At 37.5% G+C, this 23,274-nt stretch overlaps 1 protein-coding gene across 2 annotated transcripts; it reads left to right on the top strand.

Annotated features, from left to right (window-relative positions):
• The first annotated feature begins 15,876 nt into the window (after positions 1-15,876).
• ANKRD34C (ankyrin repeat domain 34C) lies at positions 15,877-22,621 on the top strand. Of its 2 annotated transcripts, none has more exons than XM_044077913.1 (2): positions 15,877-16,351; positions 19,921-22,621. In XM_044077913.1, the coding sequence occupies exon 2, from the start codon at positions 19,972-19,974 to the stop codon at positions 21,529-21,531; it is 1,560 nt and encodes a 519-aa protein (XP_043933848.1). In that variant the 5' UTR covers positions 15,877-16,351; positions 19,921-19,971; the 3' UTR covers positions 21,532-22,621. The 2 variants fall into 2 exon arrangements, with proteins under 2 accessions (XP_043933848.1, XP_043933849.1); XM_044077914.1 differs by having other exon boundaries at positions 15,877-16,354; positions 19,923-22,621.
• Positions 22,622-23,274: the final 653 nt, after the last annotated feature.

Genomic DNA, 23,274 nt, shown 5'->3' with positions numbered 1-23,274 from the left:
GGGCTGATAAAATATCTTATGGGTGATAGTAAGTTGTTGAAGTTGTAGCTGATTTTGCAGTTCTAGCCATCCTAGCTGTTTGAGATTTAGACAATGCTGAGTTCTAAATGGTGAGCCAGTGGCAAACCTGGCAATGTTGCTATAGGAGATTGCCAGTTTATTAAGGTTACTTTTGGAAAGATTAGTATAAATGGGTGAGGCATAGAGGAGGGTAGAGATTAGGTGGGTATGGGCAATGGTGGTTCTGGCTTCAGGGGTAAGGAAATATTTTATTCTGTAGACAGAGCCAAGTTTTCTGTTAACAGTTTTGATAGTCATGTTAATATGTGAGTCAAAGTTAAGATGTTGATCAATTGTTATGCCTAACAGTTTAGTGGTCAGGTCCGGTGCAATGACAGTACCATTATTGGACTTGACAGTGAGATCAATAGGAGAGGACTTTAGTGTTGGAGTAAAAAGCAATAATTTCATTTTTTGGCATTTAATAGAAGGTAACATTGTAGGAACTATTTTTCAACTGAGTTAAATACAGTTTGAGTAATGGTTTGAAGCTCAGCTGGCGAGGAGTTAGTACACACTAGTGTAGAATCATCTGCATATTGAATGCAGGTGGCTTGAGGAATATTTAAATGTAGATCCTTAATGAATATAGAGAAAAGGAGATGTCCCAGGATAGAGCCTTGTGGGACCCCTAGAGTAATAGGAAGATGAGTGGAAAGGTTATTGTCCCAGAGGACAGCTTGCTGTCTATTTTCTAAATAGGACTTGAACCATTGTAGTGCCTGTGAGCTGAATGAGAGTGCTTTTAGTATGTCTAGAAGTATTTGATGGTTCACCATATCAAAGGCTTTAGAAAGGTCAATAAAGAGTGCAGCAGAGAGCTTATTATTGTTACAATGTTTGTTAATGCAATCAAAAAAGGATAAGAGAGAAGTAGTAGTACTATGAAAAGGCTTAAAGCCATACTGACAGTCTGATAGTAGGTTATTTGGAGAAGGTGGTCAAGTACTTGTTGGTAGATGCATTTTCCATTACTTTGGCTAGAGGAGAGAATAGGGCTATGGGGCAAAAGTTAGAAAATTCTGTAGAGTTACCACCCTTGTGAAGTGGGATTATGTGAGAGATACTCCAGAGAGATGGGATGGAGCCTTCGGTAATGGTTCTATTGATAAATACAGAAATAGGGTAGGACAGTACTTTTGCTGCCATTTGCAGATATTCAGTTGGTAGGAGATTGGCTGAGGGGGTACATGGTTTAAGTTTGACAAGTAGGGTAAAGATGATGGATGTAGGAACTGGCTTTAAATGAAAGGTAGTGGGTGTGCTAGTCAGGGGGTTGGGAGGGTTGAGCTAATAAGAGGCAAGAAGTTAGCAAGAGATTGTACAGTTTCTGTAAAGAAGGTATTGAGGGCATCAACAATCTCATTGGAAGAGTTTAAGGAGAGACCAGCAGGGGTTGGAGTCGTGGTGTTGCCTGGGTGTAAAAGTCTATTTATAGCTGACCAGAAAGTTTCTGTTTTCTGTTGATTCTTGTGCTGGAGTTTAAAGTAGTAGTTCTTTTTATCAAGGAGTATTAATTTTTTAGTGGCATTTCTCAAATGTTTATAGTTCTGGTGGTCAGTTGAGTTTCTAGTGTGCCTCCATTTAGACCAGATCTTATTTCTTACTAGGATTTTTTGTCTATTCTCTTTAGTGAGCCATGGAGCAGCTTTACTTCTAGTTCTTATAGATCGAGTAGGGACATGGTATTCCAGGATTTGTAGGAATTTGGAGTTAAAATAGGATACTGCTTCCTCAAGGGGGAGTTGTTTTAAGAGAGACCATTCACATGCTTGCAGCTCAGCTTGGAAGCTAAATGGATTAAAATCTTTTTTGTTCCATGTAGTTTTAAAGATAGTTTGGTTGGGAATTAAGTTTTTTTGCCTGATTATATAAGTAAGGAAGTGATCGCTAATATCACCAGGAAGGGTATCTGCTTTATAAGAGAAGGGATGGCTATTTACTAGGATCCAGTCTAAGGTATGTTATTTGCTACTAGGCTTATGGATTCTGGTTGGGGTGGTCATAATTTGTGAGACGCCATATAGAATTATATGGACTGTAGGTTTGGATGAGGTACAGCTACTCCAGTCAATATTAAAATCACCATGTACAATAGTTTCTTGTGGGAAGGATGAAGAAAGCCAGCAGAGGATAGTTTCAAGGATGTTGATGTTATTGCCTGGAGGTAGGTAGGAGCATATTATATAAATGGACTTGCTAGCATTGACCTGAAGCTTAGAGATAAGGACTTCTGCATTACTATCTAGAGTTAGTTGTATATCTACTGTGGAAACCTGTAGCCCAGACAAACAGAATTGCTACCCCACCACCCTTTTTGGTTTTACGGTCTAATCTTATTATATTATAACCTGGTGGGATGACTTCATTGTCCTTTGTCACTGGTTTGAGCCAAATGTCTGTTAGACATAGGACATCAAAATAATGGGTGTCTAGTAGAGCATGCAGTTGGCTAATTTCATTATTTAAGCTATGTATGTTAAGATGACCTATGAGTAAAGAGTTAGGAGTTTTACTGGGGTGAAAGGAGTGGTGGACTAGGGTTGGTGGGGCTTGAGTGGGGTGTTGTATGGTCTTGGGTTGGGATGAATATCACCATGAAGTAAAGGGTGTTGTTGAAGAGTAAGTAAGAACTTTAGGAGTTTGTAGAGACTATTTTGTGACTTTCTGGCTTGCTGGAAGGTAATATGGGCTAACCTATGATACTATGGAGAGAGTGAGGTTGAGGTAGAGGTGATGTTAGCATGGCTATGGGAGCTTGGTTGACTCAGAGGCAATGTTTGTTTTAGGGGATGGAGGGATTCAGTATAATGTAGATTGTTATACAGGGTAAAGACAAAGGATATAGATAGAATCGGTGTTACAGCAAGTAAGAGAACAGGATTTTTTAGTCTTGGTTGATGTGATGAGGGTATTTTAAGAAAGAAAGATAGAGTGACAACAAGAAATAAGGGTTGTTAATGTGATAGATTGGAGTCAGAATAGTATATTTGGGCGGGTAATATAAAGAGTATTAAGAGTGTAGGTGTGTATGTATGTGATGTTTCTGGAGAAATTTGTTTGGTAATTTGATAATTAGGGGAGGGGGTGTGGCTTGTGATGTATAAATGTTGGATCACTGGGGGTGTGTGGGAATTGGGGGTAGGGTAGGGGAACTGAGTGAGCCCGCAAAGCAAATGGAGTGAGTAAAGCCAGAGAGTGGGAAAAAATTTCAAGGAGAACAATCAGTAAAGTGTGAAGGTCAGAAGGTAAGTGTGTAGAGTTGAGGAGGAAAGTAAAGAGGGTTGCAGGGAGAGACTTTGGCTATTAGAAGTGTGCTGTGTGTGATAAGAATCTACCGGGATAATAATTAGAGGGTGAAACATAATGCAGAAAAGGCTAGAAGCTCAAATTAGGGAGAATCACTAAAGAAAAGGTAAAGAAATACAGGGCAGTTAGATGTTAGTAGAGTGCCACCTGGTGGCCAGTCACGTAATTGGAGCAAGAAAAAAATGTCCCCTAAGGGGGATATGAAGCTGGAGTAGAAGAGGGAGATATCCTAGTTAAGAGTAGGAGGGTATAAATGGGAAGTAAGGGTTATTTTAAGTCTGAAAAGGAAGGAGATTTGGCTGCTGGCTATCCTGACAGGGATGCTTGTTTAACCTAGCAGTAGTACTCAGCTAAGCAATAGCAACATAATAAGACATACTTTCACTTTTTTCCTTTCGGGGAAAATAACTCTCGGGGAGGAGGTCGATTATGTCACTATTCAGGACTCGATTCTTTGACTTCCAGCAGGGCACATTCAGGTAGGCTAGTGCTGGGACAAGCAGGAACACAAAGCAGGTACGTGTAGGAAAGAAAGAAAAAAAAGTGGTGAGGCTAACAGTTCAGGAATTAGGGATACAAACAGTGAAATTCCATAGACACAGACTTGAGTCACCTCAGCGGGTGATCCCTAAATCTTACAATTTCTCACAAAAAAATGCTGCTTGCAGTCCTATTAAGGTACTATAGCAGTTCACAACTTGCTTACTTAAGTTCAGAGATAATTAGGGCATTGTCCGACATCAGTTGTGCAAGGTCGCTACCTTCTCTATAGGTACTTACAGAGAGAGAACACTTTTCCATGTAAAACTTCCTGCAGATACTTAGGTTTGATTAGGCTAAAAGAGATTCAATGTCCTAACATATAGGCAAATTGGGTAAGAGAAAAAAGTACACTCATATAACAAATGCAGATTTAGCTAGTTGGAAAAGTATTGTAGTGGCGGTCTGATCAATTACCTATGCACCTCACAACCTGATTTAACATCTTCCAAAAGGAAGTAGACCCAGCATGCATTCTAAGCGCAACAGATTTCTAAATAGTTTAATAAAGTGGAACCCAGCTCCGGACACAATATATATATAGCAAGTGATACAGTCTAGTTTAGCCTTAAACTTAAAAAACAGTATTATGTTGGTGTGTAAGCCACAGATAGTGCAAGAGACACGACAATTATGCAGTTGAAAACTCTAGAAGACACATTCACTAACCTCAATGGATCCTGGAAACTATCGCCCCATAAGCCTGACTAGCTTGGTCTGCAAAGCTATGGAAAGGATCATCATGGATCTCGTAAATAAAGATATTGGGGACCTACAAACACTGGATCCTACCCAGTTCGGCTTTGTTAAGGGCAGATCCTGCCTCTTAAACCTGGTTGATTTCTTTGAAACAGTCACCAAGGCCATTGACGAGGGGAAGGTGGTCCACACAGCCTACCTGGACTTCGCAAAAGCCTTCGATACAATACCCCACTCTGGCATTATAGATAAGCTCACCAGCTTAAATATAAACCCCTATGTCACTAGATGGATTGCAAACTGGCTCAAGGACAGAACCCACATGGTTAGAATTGCTGGAGCCATGTCAGACTCCAAACCAGTTGCAAGTGGTGTCCCACAAGGCTCAGTCCTAGGACCTCTCTTGTTCGGTATATATTTCTCGGAGGTACAGGCCAACATGGAAGGACTGTGGCTGACCAAGTTCGCAGATGACTGCAAACTGGGCGCCATAATCGACTCTCCAGCCGACACAAGCATCCTCCAAAAGGGCCTCATAGAAACAGACAACTGGTGCCAGAGCCATGGCCTCAAGCTAAATGCCAAAAAGTGTATAGTCATCCCCTTTGCAAAAACAAAGTGCCCACAAATTACCACATAGGTGGTAATCCATTAAGTACAGAAGATGTAATTAGGGACCTGGGGACTCAAGTTGATAGCAATCTCTCATTTGACAACCACGTGGCCAAAGTGGTTAGAAAAACATTTTATATAGCCCATCTAATCATGAAGGGATTCACATCTAGATCAGGGGAGGTCATCGTGCCTCTTTACTCATCCCTCATCAGGCCCATAATTGAGTACAATGCCCCTTTTGGGATGTACCTTACCAGACACCTACAGCAACTGGAAAGACCCCAAAAGTACCTCACCAAGAGGGTCAAAGGGCTCAAACAGATGCCATATGCTGCCCAGTTAAAGAAACTCCAGCTCTACTCAGTGGCATACCGCCTGTTCAGAGGCGATCTGTGCCTGACATATAAAGCCATGTCCAACCCGGAATTAATGGACATGCTGCACCTCAGAAAATCCAAATCCCATCAAGCTACACACTCGAGAGACTTGAACCTCAGCACTGAAATAAATAGGACATGCTGGAGGGACAGATTCATAATCCAGAGGCTCCCTTCACTCTGGAATAAAATCCCAGTCCAGGTTAGGCAGAGTCCCTCATTGACTCTCTTCAAGAGGAATCTTGATGAGTGGATGGGAGATCGTAGGTTTACCCCGGGTATCACTTCTGTGTCACTGTTAGACAGAGGCACAGTATACTAACCTCGAAAAAGGGCATAGCAAAATAAATTTAAAATGGGTGGCGAAAGCCAAACACATTCTGGCTAGGCTTATAAATGCCCTAGGGCAGATAGCCTAGTATGAACCTATGAACCTATGAACAAACATTTCTCAAGCAGGCAGAACATTGCAGATAAGTTCAGCACTAGTTAATATAGACAGTTGAATAGCAAAAAATCAATTACTAAAAAGAGTGCAACATTCAGAAGGAACCAAGTCTAGAAAAGTTAAGATATGCAGGCAGGTAGTGTTACAAAAACTGTACAATTCCCTAAGGGTATAATGTTATCTCCATGCAAGCATTTACAGCAGAAAGTGTAGCAAAACCTGTAGAATAACCAACGGTTGCAATGCTATCTCCCTGAAAGTGCTTACAGCAGAAAAACTAATGCACGTTCAGATAAGCAACTACAGAACACACATTTCTTGATTGGATTGGATTATGTGTTTGTGAACATTGATCTAATAACTACAGATCCCAATAGTGACTTAAGAAGAAATAAAAAGGAAAAGAAGAAAAGATGTTAAAAAGGTGAAAGTAATAAAATGTGGAAATTTAATTATATGGAATAAAAAAACATAGATTTACAGGAGAGGTACTATAGAAACTAAAACAGACCATTTTTTTGATATTAGAGTGAATGTGCATAATGGTAGAAGAAACTATTAGAACAGGATTTTCAGATCATTTGACAATATGGTTGGAAATATATCACAATAAGAAGTATATAAAGCTAGACAAAGGCATGACAAGAATAAAAGAAAGATATTAAGCGATTATGGAAGGATCATATTACTAAGAAAACATTTTATGTTATTTAGTAAAAATAGTGGATTGCTGTTACAAGAAAATATAAGGATGGTTATCTAACAAGGGAAAATAAAGAAAGGAAAAAAGCAGGAATATGATAAAATAAATAAAGATGTGATGAACAACTTAGAAGACAATAAAACTGATTATTATGAGAAAGAAAAAGAGATTTATAACAAAAATTATGAAAAAATTACAGAATTATTGCACAAACAAAAGTATTTTAACAAACAATAAAAGAAGGAGTTTTACCTTATCTAATTAAGACAGTAAAGGAGGACAGTACCATAATGAGAGAAATAAAAGCTGAAGGTTATAAAAGAAAAGTCAGCACCAATTAGGGAAATTGTTGTAAGCTATGTAGAACAAATATTTAGTAAAAAAGAAGCATGATATAAAGAAATGGGAAGCAAAAAAAAATTCTGGGCAAAAGTACAGAGAACTTGGACAATACATTAAATTATATGAATTAGAAAAAATACTTAAACAGTTAAACATAGAATCATCATGAGGCCTATATGGTATTGGGTTTCAATTGTATAAAAATCTAGAAAGATGGCAGTAAAGCCATTTTAATATATGTATTTAATGAATGGTTAAATGAAGGGCTAACATATAAGAAATTGTGTAGTAGAATATTAAAATTTATATGGAAAATGTGGGAGAAAGAGCAGGTATAAAAATGGAGACCAATAGTTTTAAATAATATTTATGAAAAGAATACAAAATTATTTGAAAATAAGATGGAATACATAATGTAGAAAAGTGTGTATGGTATAAATGGAAAAGGATATTAAGAATTACTAACTATACTGAGAGCAATTATAGAAATTATAGATGATTGATTGTGTCTTTCGGCTTTTCCCGGTTAGGGGTCGCCACAGCAGAACTCCGGTCCGCTCATGATTGGTAGTTGATTTTTACGTGTCGAGCTACCAGCCCTGACACACAACCTTCAACAAAGGTACGCCCATTCACGCATATCTCCCCGCAGAAGACACTCTAGGTGACAATCGAACTAGACAGCGTCTTACTATGAGGCGACAATGCTACCGCAGCACCACCACCGCGGGATCAGAAAAGCAGATATAAAACTTATGGTAGGTGATATTAATAAGGCATTTGATTCAGTACATCATGATATACTGTAGAAATAATTGGTATGTACAATATTAATAATAAAGTCAAGCCAAGTGTGCCTAACTGCTTATAAGAATAATAAAGTAGGGGTTTTAATTAATAGATGGATAAGTAAAGAAATAGACATGAATAATGGTATTAGACAAGGGTGTCCTGCAAGTAGTAATTTATTTGCCTTGGTCATGAGCACAGTAGTTAGACAGGTGAACCAGAAAAAGAAGAAACCAAATTATAAAATTTAAACAGAAGATAAAATTCCAGTTATATCGTATGCAGATGATAGTAATGTGACAACTAAAAATAAAGAGTGGATGAGAAAGGTAATTTATTTAGCTGAAATTTTAAAAGAAAGAGGTATGATACTTAATAAAGAAAAAGGTAAAGAAATGGGTGATACAATAAAAATAGCAGGTACACAATTTTCTATGAAGGAAATGTCGGTTTTAGAGATAAATTTTGATAATGAAAACCATAAAAAGAGATGAGAATTAAAAATAAAGAAAATAAAAGATATTTGCATATTATGGAGAATGTACAAATTAGCATATAGGAAAAAAGTGCATTTGATTTATTCAGTGTTATTAGGAAATATAGCATATTTGCCCACTGTTATCATTATTCCTAGACAATATCAAAAACTTTTATTAGAAATAAGTGTCTCCTTTGGGTGGGGATCAAGATTAAATCCTGTTAAGAGGGGTGTTTTATACATGAACAATGAAGAAGGAAGATTAGGTATGATAAATCCAATAGTTTGTACTGCTTCATTAAACTTATATAAGGTATTAAAATGGTTAATTGAAAAGAATGACAAATCTGTGTCAATATATTGAAGTATTAGTATACAGATTTTTGGGGAAATATATAAGAAATAATACAAGAACAAAATAATATGTAATTTAGGAAATAGAGAATTAACAAAAGTTAAGAATGTGGAAAATAAAAATCGATGGATGAAAGATGATAGAAAGCTATGTTAAAATAATATTCTGAAGAAATATTATTGTATTAATCTGTGGAAAATGTCTCAGAAGTAAATATTAAAGCAATTAAAGAAAAAAAAAACAAGTAGTGTATGACATTGAATGCCAAGACTTTTGTGGAGATTGGGAATAAAGAAATTATCCGTTAAGGCAAATATGTCTTATAAAAATAAAAATTAAAGAATATGCTTGTATTGTGGAGAAGAAAAAACAACAGAACATATTTTCTTAAAATGCAAGTGAGTTAAAACTGTGGAATTAATTATGTATAAAAAATTATTTTGAAAATATTAAAAAATATGAAGACATAAAAATGGACATGATTGAATATGTATATTATAAAAACTTAGGCAGGAATTTGAAGACAGATTTAGATAAACTATTTTATGTAATTTGGATAATATGGAATGAAAGAATTAATAAAATAATGTTTAATGGAAATGAGTATTGTTACTATTACTAAAGAAAATTAGATTATTATTATGGAAAAAGGTGTGTAGGATGTAAGAATTTATAACACTGTTGTATACTGCATTTAACTGGAAACCATTGAAATGAGACTGGAAATGAATATCTTTATCTGTTAATTACTCAAACTTGTACTGAATAGGTGTCAGTCTCTTCTTTATGGGCCAAGTCTTTTTGCACCTTACACAATAACATTTAAAAACTATATAGTTCAGTTAAGAATGCTTTATTATGTAGAGTGAAGATCAACAATATCTCAATAACATAATATTCTAGAATGCTGGATAACAGTAACATTGCGGATCAATACAAATGTGCTGATAAATATATCTAAAAGTACTCGATGTATATTCTAATTCTGCTGAATAATATCAATTGAAACAGTCTTTTTCTCCTGAATAATGCTGGATATTTGACCTGACATCAGTACCCAGGCTTGAGTATCTATACTGCAAACACATTTTGCATATCAGTCCAAAAACTAACTTAACTGACTCAACTGACTGTGTCTGAAGTATTTCCTAATAACACCAAAACCCTGCAATGTTTTACATGCCTCTTTAGTCTTGGTTTTCAAGCCTTGACTTGCATGTGCCTTACAGTGCCTAACTGTCGATTTCTTATCTAACATTCCATTACAAGTACACATATTTTTCCCTTGAGAAGGGAACATTCTGTAGCTTTCCCTGAGAACTGTTATTTCTGCACATCTCACGCTTAGCCGGTAAGATTATCTTTTCCATTCTGCTGAACTGTCTTTCCCTGAAACTGAATGCTTGCATGAAAACACATCTGACTATTTTCATGCCTAATATTGTACCTTAAGGTACTATAGTGAACTCACTAAGAATAAAGTGAAAACCCTCAGTCAAACAGAGATCAATGTAAAAATATAGAAATGGCCAAGTCTTGATATGTTAAGTCTGAAAATGAATTAAAATGATTGTATAACTATGCAAATATGTATATATAAATAAAGGACCCCTTCTCTTTTTAATTGGTGCCACAAGATATTTTACATCCATCTAAGCTACCACCAACTCAGGCAGATAGGGCCTCAGTTTAACATATCAAGGAAGGATGGCACACTCAGGAGTGCAACACCCTCTTAAGCTGCAATGAAGTGTCAGCAATACATCTTCCTCAAGTGAGAATAGAACTGACAGCCTTCTGCACCAAAGATGAGTGTGCTAACTGTTGCTTCACTGTGATTAGGCAGCAGCTAGAAAAAATAACTTTCTTCTGGAAAACTCATAATTCTTTACTGGCTGGAGAAAGGCTTGCCTGATATATAGCTTTTATACTATATAAAATGTTAAAATTAGACATTTTAATTAGTATAAGAACAGCAAGTTATGTAGGAAGAATACCCCAAACCTGTGCAGATAAGTTAAGAGATACCTTAGTAGCAGTCTAGAGATGATATTCATGGACACTGATTTATTGTTATTTGAAAAAAAATAAATTCCATTTTCATTAGATAAAATTCTGGAGACTACTCCTATCTTTACCAAAGGAAATTTCTGGGAATTACTGTGATTCTGTTAGAATTTCTATGCATCTAAATGTACATATGCAAAGTTAAAGCATATTCTAAATAGAGAACAGAATAAAACAAATGTACAGTTTTAGAAGAAGCATCATTAAGAAGAAATACAAGTTACAGTTAGAAAGTATAATGGCCTAAAATCCCAAATTCTATGAAATCTTATTTTTCTAATACCCAAATGATCCAAATTCTGAAATGATATTTTCTAGAAGAATGGAAAATCAGCAGCAGCACTGACATGCAGAACCAGTGAAAGATAATCAAGAGGTTAGTTAGGTAATAAATGGAAAAAATGGAAATGTCATTAGTGGTCCTGTCAGAATTCAAAATAATGCACAGAAAATAAGACAATACTTAAGCAGTACATCACAATATTCTAAACCTAACAAATAAGAATTAAAAAGAAGAAAATACAATATTGTTTTGAGCCTACTGAGTACTGAAACATCATCAGTATGATGTTTTTTCTGGTCTCATCAGTGGAAAAAAAATCACATGTTGGTTAAATTTACAAAGCCAGACATTAAGACTGACTGCTCTTGTGGTGATGATGCTGACTTTTATATAGATGTTGAAGCATCCATTTATAGCATAAAATACTGCATAACCATGAGGCATTTGTTTACAGCTATAAGTTAACATCTGAATTAGAGTTTATATTTATGAATGGAATTAGAGCTACTCATTTGACAGAAAGCAAGCTGGACCAAATTACCAACCCTCACAATACATAAACTTTCCTGTCTTACCTTCTGTGTGTGGTGTGTGTGTGCTAGTGTTGCATAGGAAGAAATGTTTCATTTCTAAAATATGTTGCCATCCACTTCTCTTACTGCTTTAAGCTGAACCCTGTTGGTAATGTCAGTGAGGTATGTTCAGAAAAAGATGCTTGGAGAGTGGCCCAAAGCAGAGTACAGTCTTCATTGGTAGATCACAGGAAGTGGCATTCTCTTGAGGGGAATTAGACAAAGACTTGTACATACAGACATCTGAATAACAGAAGGATGCCACTGATGAGGTAATATATAGCTGAGGCATGGGGACCAGGTATTCCTGCAATGGGTTTAGGATACATGCATGTGCCCATATTTTTACAGTGTGGGTGTGGCAACCAGAACTGACAGAAAACTGACCAGCTAGCAGAAGCAGTGATGTTAAGATGTAGGAGTTACTCTGCAGGACCAGAAAGGCTGCTGAAAGAAGATGGTGTCAGAAAGACAGAGTTCAAGAAAAAGGAAGACAGAAAAAATACACACTAAAATAAATGTATGCATATATCTTATTTCATTAATATCTGAAGGAAAATAGTTAGTAAAACATCATTTCTATTTTGCATAGTTAAGTAGAAGCCTATTTCATTGATTATGTATGGATTTGTCCTTCAATTTTGATTGCAAATGGCAGGACAAAAGGTGCATATTGGTGTGTGTGTGTGTGTGTGTGTGTGTGTGTGTGTGTGTGTGTGTGTGTGTGTGTGTGTGTGTGTGTGTGTGTGTGTGTGTGTGTGTGTGTGTGTGTGTGCGTGTGTGTGTGTGTGTGTGTGTGTGTGTGTGTGTGTGCGCATGTGTGTGTGTAGAGTAAGTGTGCATTTTATGGAAAGAAAGTATACTTCATCTATCTATGCTTAACATGAATTTGCATCCCTGAAGTTAGCTTCCTCATCATTGCTTCTGTCTCATCCATGTTTGTGAGATCAATTTCCAAAATGTGATATGTTCCTTGTGTTATCATAATTTAATTTTCATCACACGGATGAAATGAACCACAGTGGCCCATATACAGCAAGGGTTTGGTTTCCACATAAAAAAGTATAACTGCAATATTTACCATATTTAAAAACAAAACTAACCCCCTCAGAAAAAAAAAAAACTTAACATGCAAGATTACAGACAAAAATGCAGTTAAAATGTAAATGAATGATAAACAATATACAACTTCAGAGTTAAACTCACAGTTAGTCAGTCCCTTAGCAGATGCTAGACAGTTACTGTCAGAAAAGAAGAATAACAGTGATGTCCTTCTTGAGGTTGATGTCTGGCTCCATTTCATCAACTTTTCTGCTTTCTCCAACCAATATCATGTGTTACGAAAGTTTGAAAATGTACTATGAGAATTAAAAATTTTGTTTACATATTTATATCATTATTTCTCCATGTGCACAATATCATACATTTGATTTCCTGGATGCATCACTTTGCAGTGTGGTGTACTCCATCTATAATGAAATGCATTTAGCCTAACCTATTACTGCAATATGTATAGACATTCTTTTTGCTCTACATCTGTGCTGGAAGTATCAAACTCCACATTAGAATGACTGCTTCAATATAGCATGCATTTCTTTTAATTCCCAAGCACCACAAGAACCAGTGTGTTAAAATTAGATCACAGACAGAGGAAGGACAACAAGGAGACATGGTGATGGAATGAGGAACTACAGGAGAGTATACAGGCAAAGAGGTTGGCAAAGAAGAAGTGGGATTGTCAGAGAGATGAAAAAAGTAGACAGGAGTATAAGGAGATGAGGTGCATGGCAAAGAGAGAGGTGATGAAGGCTAAGGATAAGGCATGTGAAGAGTTGTATGAAAGGTTGGACACTAAGGAGGGAGAAAAGGACCTGTACCGATTGGCTAGACAGAAACACCGAGCTAAAAAAGATGTGCAGCAGGTAAAGGTGATAAAGGATAATGAGGGAAACATACTCACAAGCAAGGAGAGTGTGTTGAGGAGATGGAAAGAGTACTTTGAGGGGTTGATGAATGAAGAGAATGAGAGGGAGAGAAGGATGGATGATGTAGGGATATTGAATCATGAAGTACAGCGGATTAGCAAGGAGGGAGTAAGGATAGCTATGAAGACAATGAAGAATGGAAAGGCTGTTGGCCCAGATGACATACCTGTAGAAGCATGGAGGTGTTTAGGTGAAATGGCAGTGGAGTTTTTAACCAGATTGTTTAATGAAATCTTAGAAAGTGAGAGGATGCCTGAGGAATAGAGAAAAAGTGTTTTGGTACCGATTTTTAAGAATAAGGGTGATGTGCAGAGCTGTAGTAACTACAGATGGATTAAACTGATCAGTCACAGCATGAAGTTCTGGGAAAGAGTAGTGGAAGCTAGGTTAAGAAGGGACGTGATGATGAGTGATCAGCAGTATGGTTTCATGCTGGGAAAGAGCACTACAGATGCTATGTTTGCTCTGAGAGTGTTGATGGAGAAGTACAGAGAATGTCAGAAGAAGTTGCATTATGTTTTTGTAGACTTAGAGAAAGCATATGACAGGGTGCCTAGAGGAGAGTTGTGGTACTGTATGAGGAAGTCAGGAGTGTCAGAGAAGTATGTAAGAGTGGTACAGGATATGTATGAGGGTAGTGTGTCAGCGGTGAGGTCTGCAGTGAGAGTGACAGATGCATTTAAGGTGGAGGTGGGGTTACATCAAGGATCAGCTCTGAGCCCTTTCTTATTTGCAATGGTAATGGACAGGTTGACAGAGGAGATCAGACAGGAGTCCCCATGGACTATGATGTTTGCAGATGACATTGTGATCTGTAGTGAGAGTAGGGAACAGGTGGAGGAGACCCTGGAGAGATGGAGATATGCTCTAGAGAGAAGAGGAATGAAGGTCAGCAGGACTAAGACCAAATATATGTGTGTGAATGAGAGGGAGGATAGAGGAATGGTGAGGATGCAAGGAGTAGAGGTGGCAAACGTGGATGAGTTTAAATACTTGGGGTCAATAGTTCAGAGTAATGGTGAGTGTGGAAGAGAGGTGAAGAAGAGAGTACATGCAGGATGGAGTGGGTTGAAAAGAATGTCAGGAGTGACTTGTGACAGACGAGTACCTGTAAGAGTGAAAGGGAAGGTCTACAAGAGGGTAGTGAGACCAGCTATGTTATATGGGTTGGAGACAGTGACATTGACAAAAAGGCAGGAGTTTGAGCTGGATGTGGTAAAAGATGTTAAGATTTGCACTGGGTGTGACGAGGTTGGACAGGATTAGGAAGAGGGTCAGCCCAGGTTGGATGGTTTGGAGACAAAGCCAGAGAGGCAAGATTATGTTGGTTTGGACTTGTGCTGAGGAGGGATGCTGAGTATATTGGGAAAAAGATGCTAAGGATGAAGCTACCAGGTAACAGGAAAAGAGGAAGGCCCAAGATAAGTTTTATGGATGTGGTAAGAGAGGACATGCAGGTGGTTGGTGTGACAGAGCAAGATGCAGAGGACAGGAAGAAATGGAAACAGGTGATCCGCTGTGGTGACCCCTAATGGGAACAGCTGAAAGAAGATGATGACAGTACTAAATCATGTTGCGTCCCACTAGTGACAACCATGGTGTCAGCTTAATTTTCCTTTTTTTCATAATTTATGGAGATGATTTCTATAAACAGTATCACAATATGACCTTCCCCAAGAATTATATACATATATAGTAATCCTTTAGCTGGGAATATATGGCCAATATATTTTCAGCAATGTCCTCTGTTACCTCTGTCACCCTGTCAAAGAAGTATCTTAGATTGGAATGTTTTTTTTCTACTGTGAATCCAGATGCTCCGTATCCTGTGGAATAAAGACTTTTCACATGTGTGATAACTATTTTTTTCACACAATGTCCAAAGCACTGGAGTCAAAATAACAAATCAGTTATTGGGTTACTTAGCTTTACCTAACTTCAGTGTCTTTTGGCTAATGGGACTATCTGGAATAAGTTCTAATCTTAATTATGTCTGGGACTAAGCGTTGCAAAATTATTAGGATGTTTAAAATAATGAACAATAAAAGAGAGTGTTTGCATTTAAGTAGAATATTTACAGAAAATCACTAAATTTAAATTGGTTATTAAAATAAACTGAAACAACTTTGTAATTTGTTTGTAAAGTTTCCTTCTGCATCTTTATATAACTCGACTATAAATAGTAATTATGTGCAAAATCTCTAACCTGGTCGGCACAAGCGTAAGCACAGACTTCTTAAAATAGCAAGGCAGAGCTGCAACTGTTAAATGCGTCGTCGGGGGTCGATATAGATTAAAGAGATTACTACTAACTGTTGAGTTTTAGTTTGACGTCAATGACATACACACATATTTCATTCAACAACTAAACATAGAAGTTATTTATAAATTGAAGAAATTGCTGTGGTTCGGAAGGAAACCGTAAATTCGTCTAGTGGATTCGTCTGCAGCACTGTCATATTAAGTACTGCTGAAATCTACAGCCCTTGTCCAAAAGGGGAGATATTAAGACGTGCAGGAAGAAAATGTTCTGTAATGTTTATTGCTTCGTGAAATAAAAGCAAAACATGGATATTCAAACGCTGCTGGATTTAGACAGACCCACTGGATCAACAAACACACAATCAAGAGCTATGGGAAGAGGTCATATTTTTCTCAGTATGCCGAGTCTCCTTCATCGGGTATAATGGGCTTTCCAAAGCGTCGAGAGAAGGATATGTCCACAGAAAAAGGTAAGCTTCTCTTCCTGTGTGTGTCTGTCGCGAGTCTCGAAACTGCACCCTTTTCACCAGTATTTGATTGCTTAGGGGAAAAACAGAAGCACTCATCAGCTATAGATGTTAAGTTATTGTGGATAAAACCTACAAGGGCGAGCTCCTAGTGGCTGAATGTCTTTAATGTACTTCTGTGACTGAAAGGGAAAACTAAATCAAAACTTTTATAACAAATTTTCCATCAAAAAGCAATCCACGAAGTAACTCCCATTTCTTACCAAGACAAATCCATTTTCAGCACCCTGGACAGAGATCAAGCTTAGTGGCATATTGCGTTTGGACTTCAGTGTGCACAAATGCGTACTGATGTCCAAAAGTACAATTTTGATGGCATACGTTAATTGTTCTTTACTTTATTCATCTGGTTAGGGTATAGCTTTTGTTTAAAACAACCTGTTGTCAACAACGTTTTAAGCGAATACAAAAACAAATACTTGATTAGTTTTCTTGTTTGAAAGGAATAGACCTATTTTGCACTAAATGGCACACATATTGGCTAGTAAATACGGTGTAGCACTATAAACATAAAGCTAATAAAAAGTATGTGTGTGTGAGTAACCTTTCTACCTGTTGACCAGACGCAAAAACAAGCAAGTTAAACGTTAGCATTAAGTTACACCATCTACAGTCCCTGTTACATCAGGTTATGAACTCGATGTTTCAGTTGCCAATATATATTTTGATTGCCACTGTACTGCTTGTTTCTGAAACACCGTTTGAAAAGAAATATTGCAGTTTTGCACGGGCCACGTGTCTTGGAGGAATTGGTGAAGACTCTGGTGAACCCAGAACCACAATGCTACCTTGCAAGTTTCAAGATGTACCTCATTATGAGGAACGTTCCTCGTTTGGGGTCCTAAAAAGTTTACGTTCCTCGCCGATCCACACCGAAAGGTACGGTCACACATTCAGTCTTAATACTTGTTTTAAACAATACCCATGGAAAGTGATACTGAATTATATCAATCCACCAAAAGAATGTTTTGTAAGTTTAAAGTAACGTAGTTAACCATCCCGTGAGGTTTCTAGCTGAAGCTGTTGGTTGTTAGTAAGCTGGTATTAAGTGTACCACATTTTGCACTTATGTTCCACATCATGAGAGGTAGTGTTTCACATTTAGGCGATGGAAGGATGAGTGCTATGACAGTTAAAAAAGACAAACTGAAATAGGGAGGTAGGCGTTGTTAAGCTGTTGCCAATAAATTGTATATAAAATTATAGATATAACATGGCATCACATCCCCATAGTGCTAATTTTTAAAGCAGGGGGCGTGCAATGTGCCAGTGGGAAAATAACACATACTCTTGTCACATTTAAGTCAGAAAAAAAGCTGTGCAGTAGGTGTTTTGTGCTACAATATTCTTTCTAGCTTACAGTGGTCCTAGCTGTTGCCTTGACTACAATAGGATTTTTGATTCTTAGTTTACAGAATTGTCACACACTTGCACGTTTTCCCCAGCAATTCAATAACGGATATCACTTAAGGTGTTACACGACACCTCAATGAATACATATTCATATGATGTAACAATTAACAGGCAGTTTATTTTCATTTTTTTGGCTCCTCCAATATTGCACACAGATTTACAAAAATCGTTTCCCTCTTCTGCCTCGGTATAGCTCATTTGTCCCATTGATCCATTGATTACTTGCATTCGTCCATCATCACAAGAGTATCCCTTATGTTATAATCAGTATTGTATGACCTCAAGGGTGGAAAGATGTGTGGGAGGGAGGCGATAATCCATTAAAAAGGCAGCCCATGTTTTAAAGCATATCACTGTATTTAAAACTAAGTGAAAAGAATACAATCCCTAAAATATATATGCATATATATTACACACACATGAAAAGAATGGAATCTTGCCTTCTGGTACTCCTACATTTCAAAAGTCTGATAACAGGAAAAACGCGACTTAGCTTCAGGACTTTAGCCTGGCCCTTGGAAATATTGCAAGATGGTGATAGAACGGTGCACATTACAGTCGACAGGTAATGCCAGACTTATTGCAGGTTCGTTTTTCATTGCCTTCTTTAATTTATTGTCCTCGTTTCAATGTCATCAGTATGTTACTGCTTTTAAAACAAAAAAAAAAACACATCATAGCGCGTTACCATTGTTATCTGTCATTAATTGTATATTTTCTATATCACATTTTTGTTGTTTTGCAAATGAGCTAGGATCACTTTCTGATAATGTACAAACGAAACTGGCTGTTGAAACTTGTGATTGCCTAAGTGACATGGGTCGTGGCTGAAAATGGTTTAAGAACCAGCCCTCCTACTCAGTCAACAAAGTTAATACATACACACATAGAGTCGTTGTTAATCAGTCAAATGCCCTTGCTGTTTTTAATCTTCTGTTTTCTGTATACACTTTAAATTATTTTTTTTTGCCTCTCTATGCTTTAATGCACTCGAAAGTCCAAGCTACCAATAGCGAGTGTCTTTATTTCCAAAAACACTTGTTTAACAACCAGTCGATGTACGATGTCATAATACAGCTAGGCCATCGGAGTGGTTTTTCTGTGCCAGGTGAGATTTGTATGTGGTCAGTGGTGTAGAGCAGGCATTACTTTTTCAGGGGGTATCTCTTGCACAGTGAAACCTGAGATTTTTTTCCTCAACAAAAACAAAATACTTGGAGCCAGGATTTATGCGTGTGGGTTTTTTATTATTATTTATGTGTTTTGCTATTTCTATTTTCCCATTGGTTTGTGTCATAGTAAGATATTACGTAGATGTCCTAATAGTTTCCTACAACACTTAGAGGGAAGTCGAAAGATGTTTTCATAAAACATCAGGGCATTTGCTATTTCCGTGTTTTTTATACTGCCCACAGAAAAAGAGGGTCAATAGTAATCCATTACTTGTACATCATGTTAATTGCAAGCCCACCTCTCAACTGGTCCTGACCTTTAGAGATGTCCCCGATTTTGGCTCAAATTATTACCTTGTCACTTATAATCCCGCCTATAAATGGGGATTAAGGGGTGGAAAAGGTGATACAGTACACATAATATATAATGACAATAATTAAGAGTTATAGACTTCAGAAAATTAATGCTAGTTCACGTTTACTTATTCTGACAGCTTCTCAAGCTAATAGTACTGATATTTTAAAAAGTGTACTTTACTCCCCCCCCCCTCCCTTTTTGTGAATTTGTCACTGACTCTGAAGGCAAAATGTTGACAGCGATGCCTAGTAGCAACAGTGCCAATATCCAAAAGGTAAACAGTTCAAAACTTTGAACAGACAGGGAACAAACTGTTGATAGACGCCATCTGCTGGAAGTGGTTGGATTTTAGTTTGAGAAGTGATGTGCTGTGTTTTCTAGATCAAGTTCATGTGAAGTATGTTTTATGTAGACAGATATTTAAACATTTTAAGCTATAACCATGCTGAACAGTATTATTATTTGGTACTAATGCAAGGAAAAAGTAAAAGGACTGGGGAAAGATAATGTGTGTCGCCAAACTTGGTCAGAGCAGCCCTCTCTAAATCATTCTGTATTTATTTAACAGAGACCACTGATAAACTTCAGTTTGCTGACTTTGGAGTTTGACTGATGCAATGGATGGGTCAATGGAAATAAGAACCGACGGCAATTCACTGCTAAAAGCTGTATGGTTAGGACGGCTTAGATTAACCAGACTGCTGTTAGAAGGTGGTGCTTATGTCAACGAAAGTAACGAGAAAGGTGAAACACCTCTTATGCTAGCCTGTGTAACTAAGTATGCCGACAACCAAAGTGTAAGCAAGGTAAAAATGGTAAAATACTTACTAGAAAACAAAGCCGACCCAAATATCCAGGACAAACGTGGAAGAACAGCTCTTATGCATGCATGTATTGAAAAGGCTGGTGGTGAGGTTGTGTCTTTGTTACTGAAAAACGGTGCTGATCCGAGCATACAGGATCGCTCTGGTGCTTCAGCATTAGTGTATGCCATAAATGCAAATGATAAAGAAACTCTAACGCACCTCCTGGATGCATGTAAAGAAAAAGGGAAAGATGTCATTATCATAACTACTGATAAATCCCCGTTGGGAACTAAAACTACCAAACAGTACCTGAATGTGCCGCCTTCTCCTGAATTAGAAGAACCTGCACCTTGCACTTCGCCTTCAGATGTTGAACTGAAGACCACCTGTTCACCGTCTCCGTCTGGTGCAAGAGAAGAAAATCCGTTTTTTTTCCAGGCAGCACGGTCCAGTGGAACTTTTACAAACAAGCACCTCAGTGATCCTCCATCGCCCACTAAGAGGACATCTAACCCAAAGAGGGCACGGCTCCCACAGCTGAAAAGACTGCAATCAGAACCTTGGGGGTTGATTGCACCATCAGTTTTAGCAGCTTCTGGGCCAGTGGAAGAACCCAAACGAGGCAGCACTGAGGAGATTATTGCAGGCATCAATGGTCTTTCTTTTCCCAAACGTGGTACCTTAGCCAGACACAGTAGCTTTGAAAATAAAGACATTCCTCTCTTCCTGTCTCTAAGTGAACAAACTTTAATTGCGACATCAAGAAAAGGATCAGAGAAAAACCAGGCCCAGCATCAGGCATTGACAAGAAGAAGAAGTACCGTGGCAACAGACCAAGACAATGACAATATCCCACTTTATGGGTCGGCCAATTTGCGAGACAATATCTATCCACGGAAATCGGGCAGTGGTCTGTGCGACTCCGACTCTCAGCTCTACTGTGATTCAACGTCTGCCTCGGTCGAATCAAGGAGACTGTCTTTTGAAAAAAGAAAACAGAGCACATCACCTTTGAATTTACTAACAGGGTCTCGAGATTCTTTGGACAGTGCTTCTAGTACCTCTCCTGGTTCTGTGCGTCGAAGACCACCTGGGCTTTTGGAAAGACGAGGTTCTGGCACACTCCTTCTTGACCACATTTCTCACACAAGACCTGGTTGTTTCCCACCTTTAAATGTTAACCCCAACCCCCCTATTCCCGATATTGGATGCAGCAACAAACCAACTTCTCCACTGGCTGCTGTTCTCAAAACCGTGACCCCTGCGGCACCCAGTTCTCCAAAGAAAACAGACTTGAAAGCCAAGAAGAAGCTGATACGGAGACATTCAATGCAAGTTGAGCAAATGAAGCAGCTCTCAGACTTTGAATAAACTGCAAATTAATAACAAAGTCCTGGTACAAAATAAATACATAAATAAAACCATATCCTGCACCTAAAGGCTGGAAAAATGAAAGCGACCTAATTGCTTTTGAAAAGATTCAACAGGTCTATTTTTGTGTGATGGTTAGACATGCAATGTCAGGCTGGTGTGTGAGATGAAGCATTGGTAAGTACTGAAAGCACACATTGTCAAGTGAAGAGAATGTGACTAGAATGAGCTGCTGGAGATTCTTTTGAACGCTATTGCATATGCTCTTTATTGCAGTTGTACTGGCTGATAATTTTAATAAGTTTTGACTCACAGTACTGTACTTAACCAGTATTAGATTGCTGCTGATTTCAGAACTGTGCTTCACAGAATATAACTCAAAGGAAAAAGAGAGACGGAGTTTGATGAACTTTTTGCACTGAACATCATTGCCTGTTATATAGAGTACAGCATTACACTTGATTGAATAAAAATATTCTATGTACTTTGTCAAACAGATATTTTCTTGGTCCTCCACAACTGTACACCTGTTAGGAAGCCAATCTCTTTTGTAGTAAGGTATCACTGCCTGTCCTCTAGGGTAAATGCCAGTCACTGACTTGGAACCCATAGTGAAATGCATCCTGACTAGAAATAGAAGTTAACAAATCATTAAACAAAAACAAAGTAATGTGCCTGAGTTCTCAAAAGAATTGTAAAACACATTTGTCATGAATTATACTTTACTATAAGACAAATCACTCTATATGATTGCTGTCATCTGTTGGGTTATTGCATAACTAAATTTAAACTGCTTTTCTTATTTTATTCTCTACAGGAATATAAACTGAATCTAATCATAAATAACATTACTTACATTTCAGCTATCTGTTAGTTCCTACTAATGAAATACATTGTTCTCCAACAATCACTTTTAACCACCTCCACTTAAAATGCCTTAGTCCAGAATTACCTGTGTACTAATGATCGTGTTAAGTTATGTGCATAAAGAAGAGTTTTCTTGGATGTGTTTCATCATTTTATACAGAAATGTAGTTTTATATACAGTGTACTAGAAATGCTAATTAAATAAATTAACTTACTAAATGAATTAAGCTGCTATTTGTGCTCTCAGGTAAGAGTACACATGCTGCGGGTGTTCTTTTTTAATCATACTGTCATTATGTACCATACAGTATAAACAAATATTTGTTAGTACTTAAAACATTTTAAATTTATTTCCATTATATTATTTTTTCACTTGCATCTTTTTCTACAATGTTTCATTTTCTTCCTGCTAGATAGTCAAGACATCTAACTGAATAGCTATACTGTCAACATGCAAGCAGAGAGTAGGCTGTAAATGTAAATGTGGCTACTTTATATTTCTGGTTTATCTTTCATTACATAGACATGGGAAGGGTATGTGTCTTGATGTGCAAGTAGCAAGTGTGATGCAAAAATACAGCTTACCCCTACTGACTAAGTCATATATGGTGACATAATATGCATATTAATCAGTATATGATGGGAGCTTCTTCAACATGTACTGGAAGCAATGGAGAGTCACAGAATGCAAGTGTTACACAGTGGAAATAGACCAGATTCTCAGCATTGTGTTACTGTTACTTTTCTAACTTCATATTGTGCCAGACAAGAATCAATCCACATACAGAAAAAGCAAGACAAGGACAATACAGACTTAGATGCAAGACATAGTAGAACAGATGAGTTTAAACAATTTTTTTCTATGCTTGCTTAAAA

This window comes from Protopterus annectens, chromosome 7.part0 (assembly GCF_019279795.1).
Source record: "Protopterus annectens isolate FY-2018-M chromosome 7.part0, PAN1.0, whole genome shotgun sequence".
NCBI lineage: Eukaryota > Metazoa > Chordata > Ceratodontiformes > Protopteridae > Protopterus > Protopterus annectens.
The sequence above is the reverse complement of the archived record's forward strand: the minus strand, read 5'-3'. Positions and strand labels throughout refer to the sequence as shown.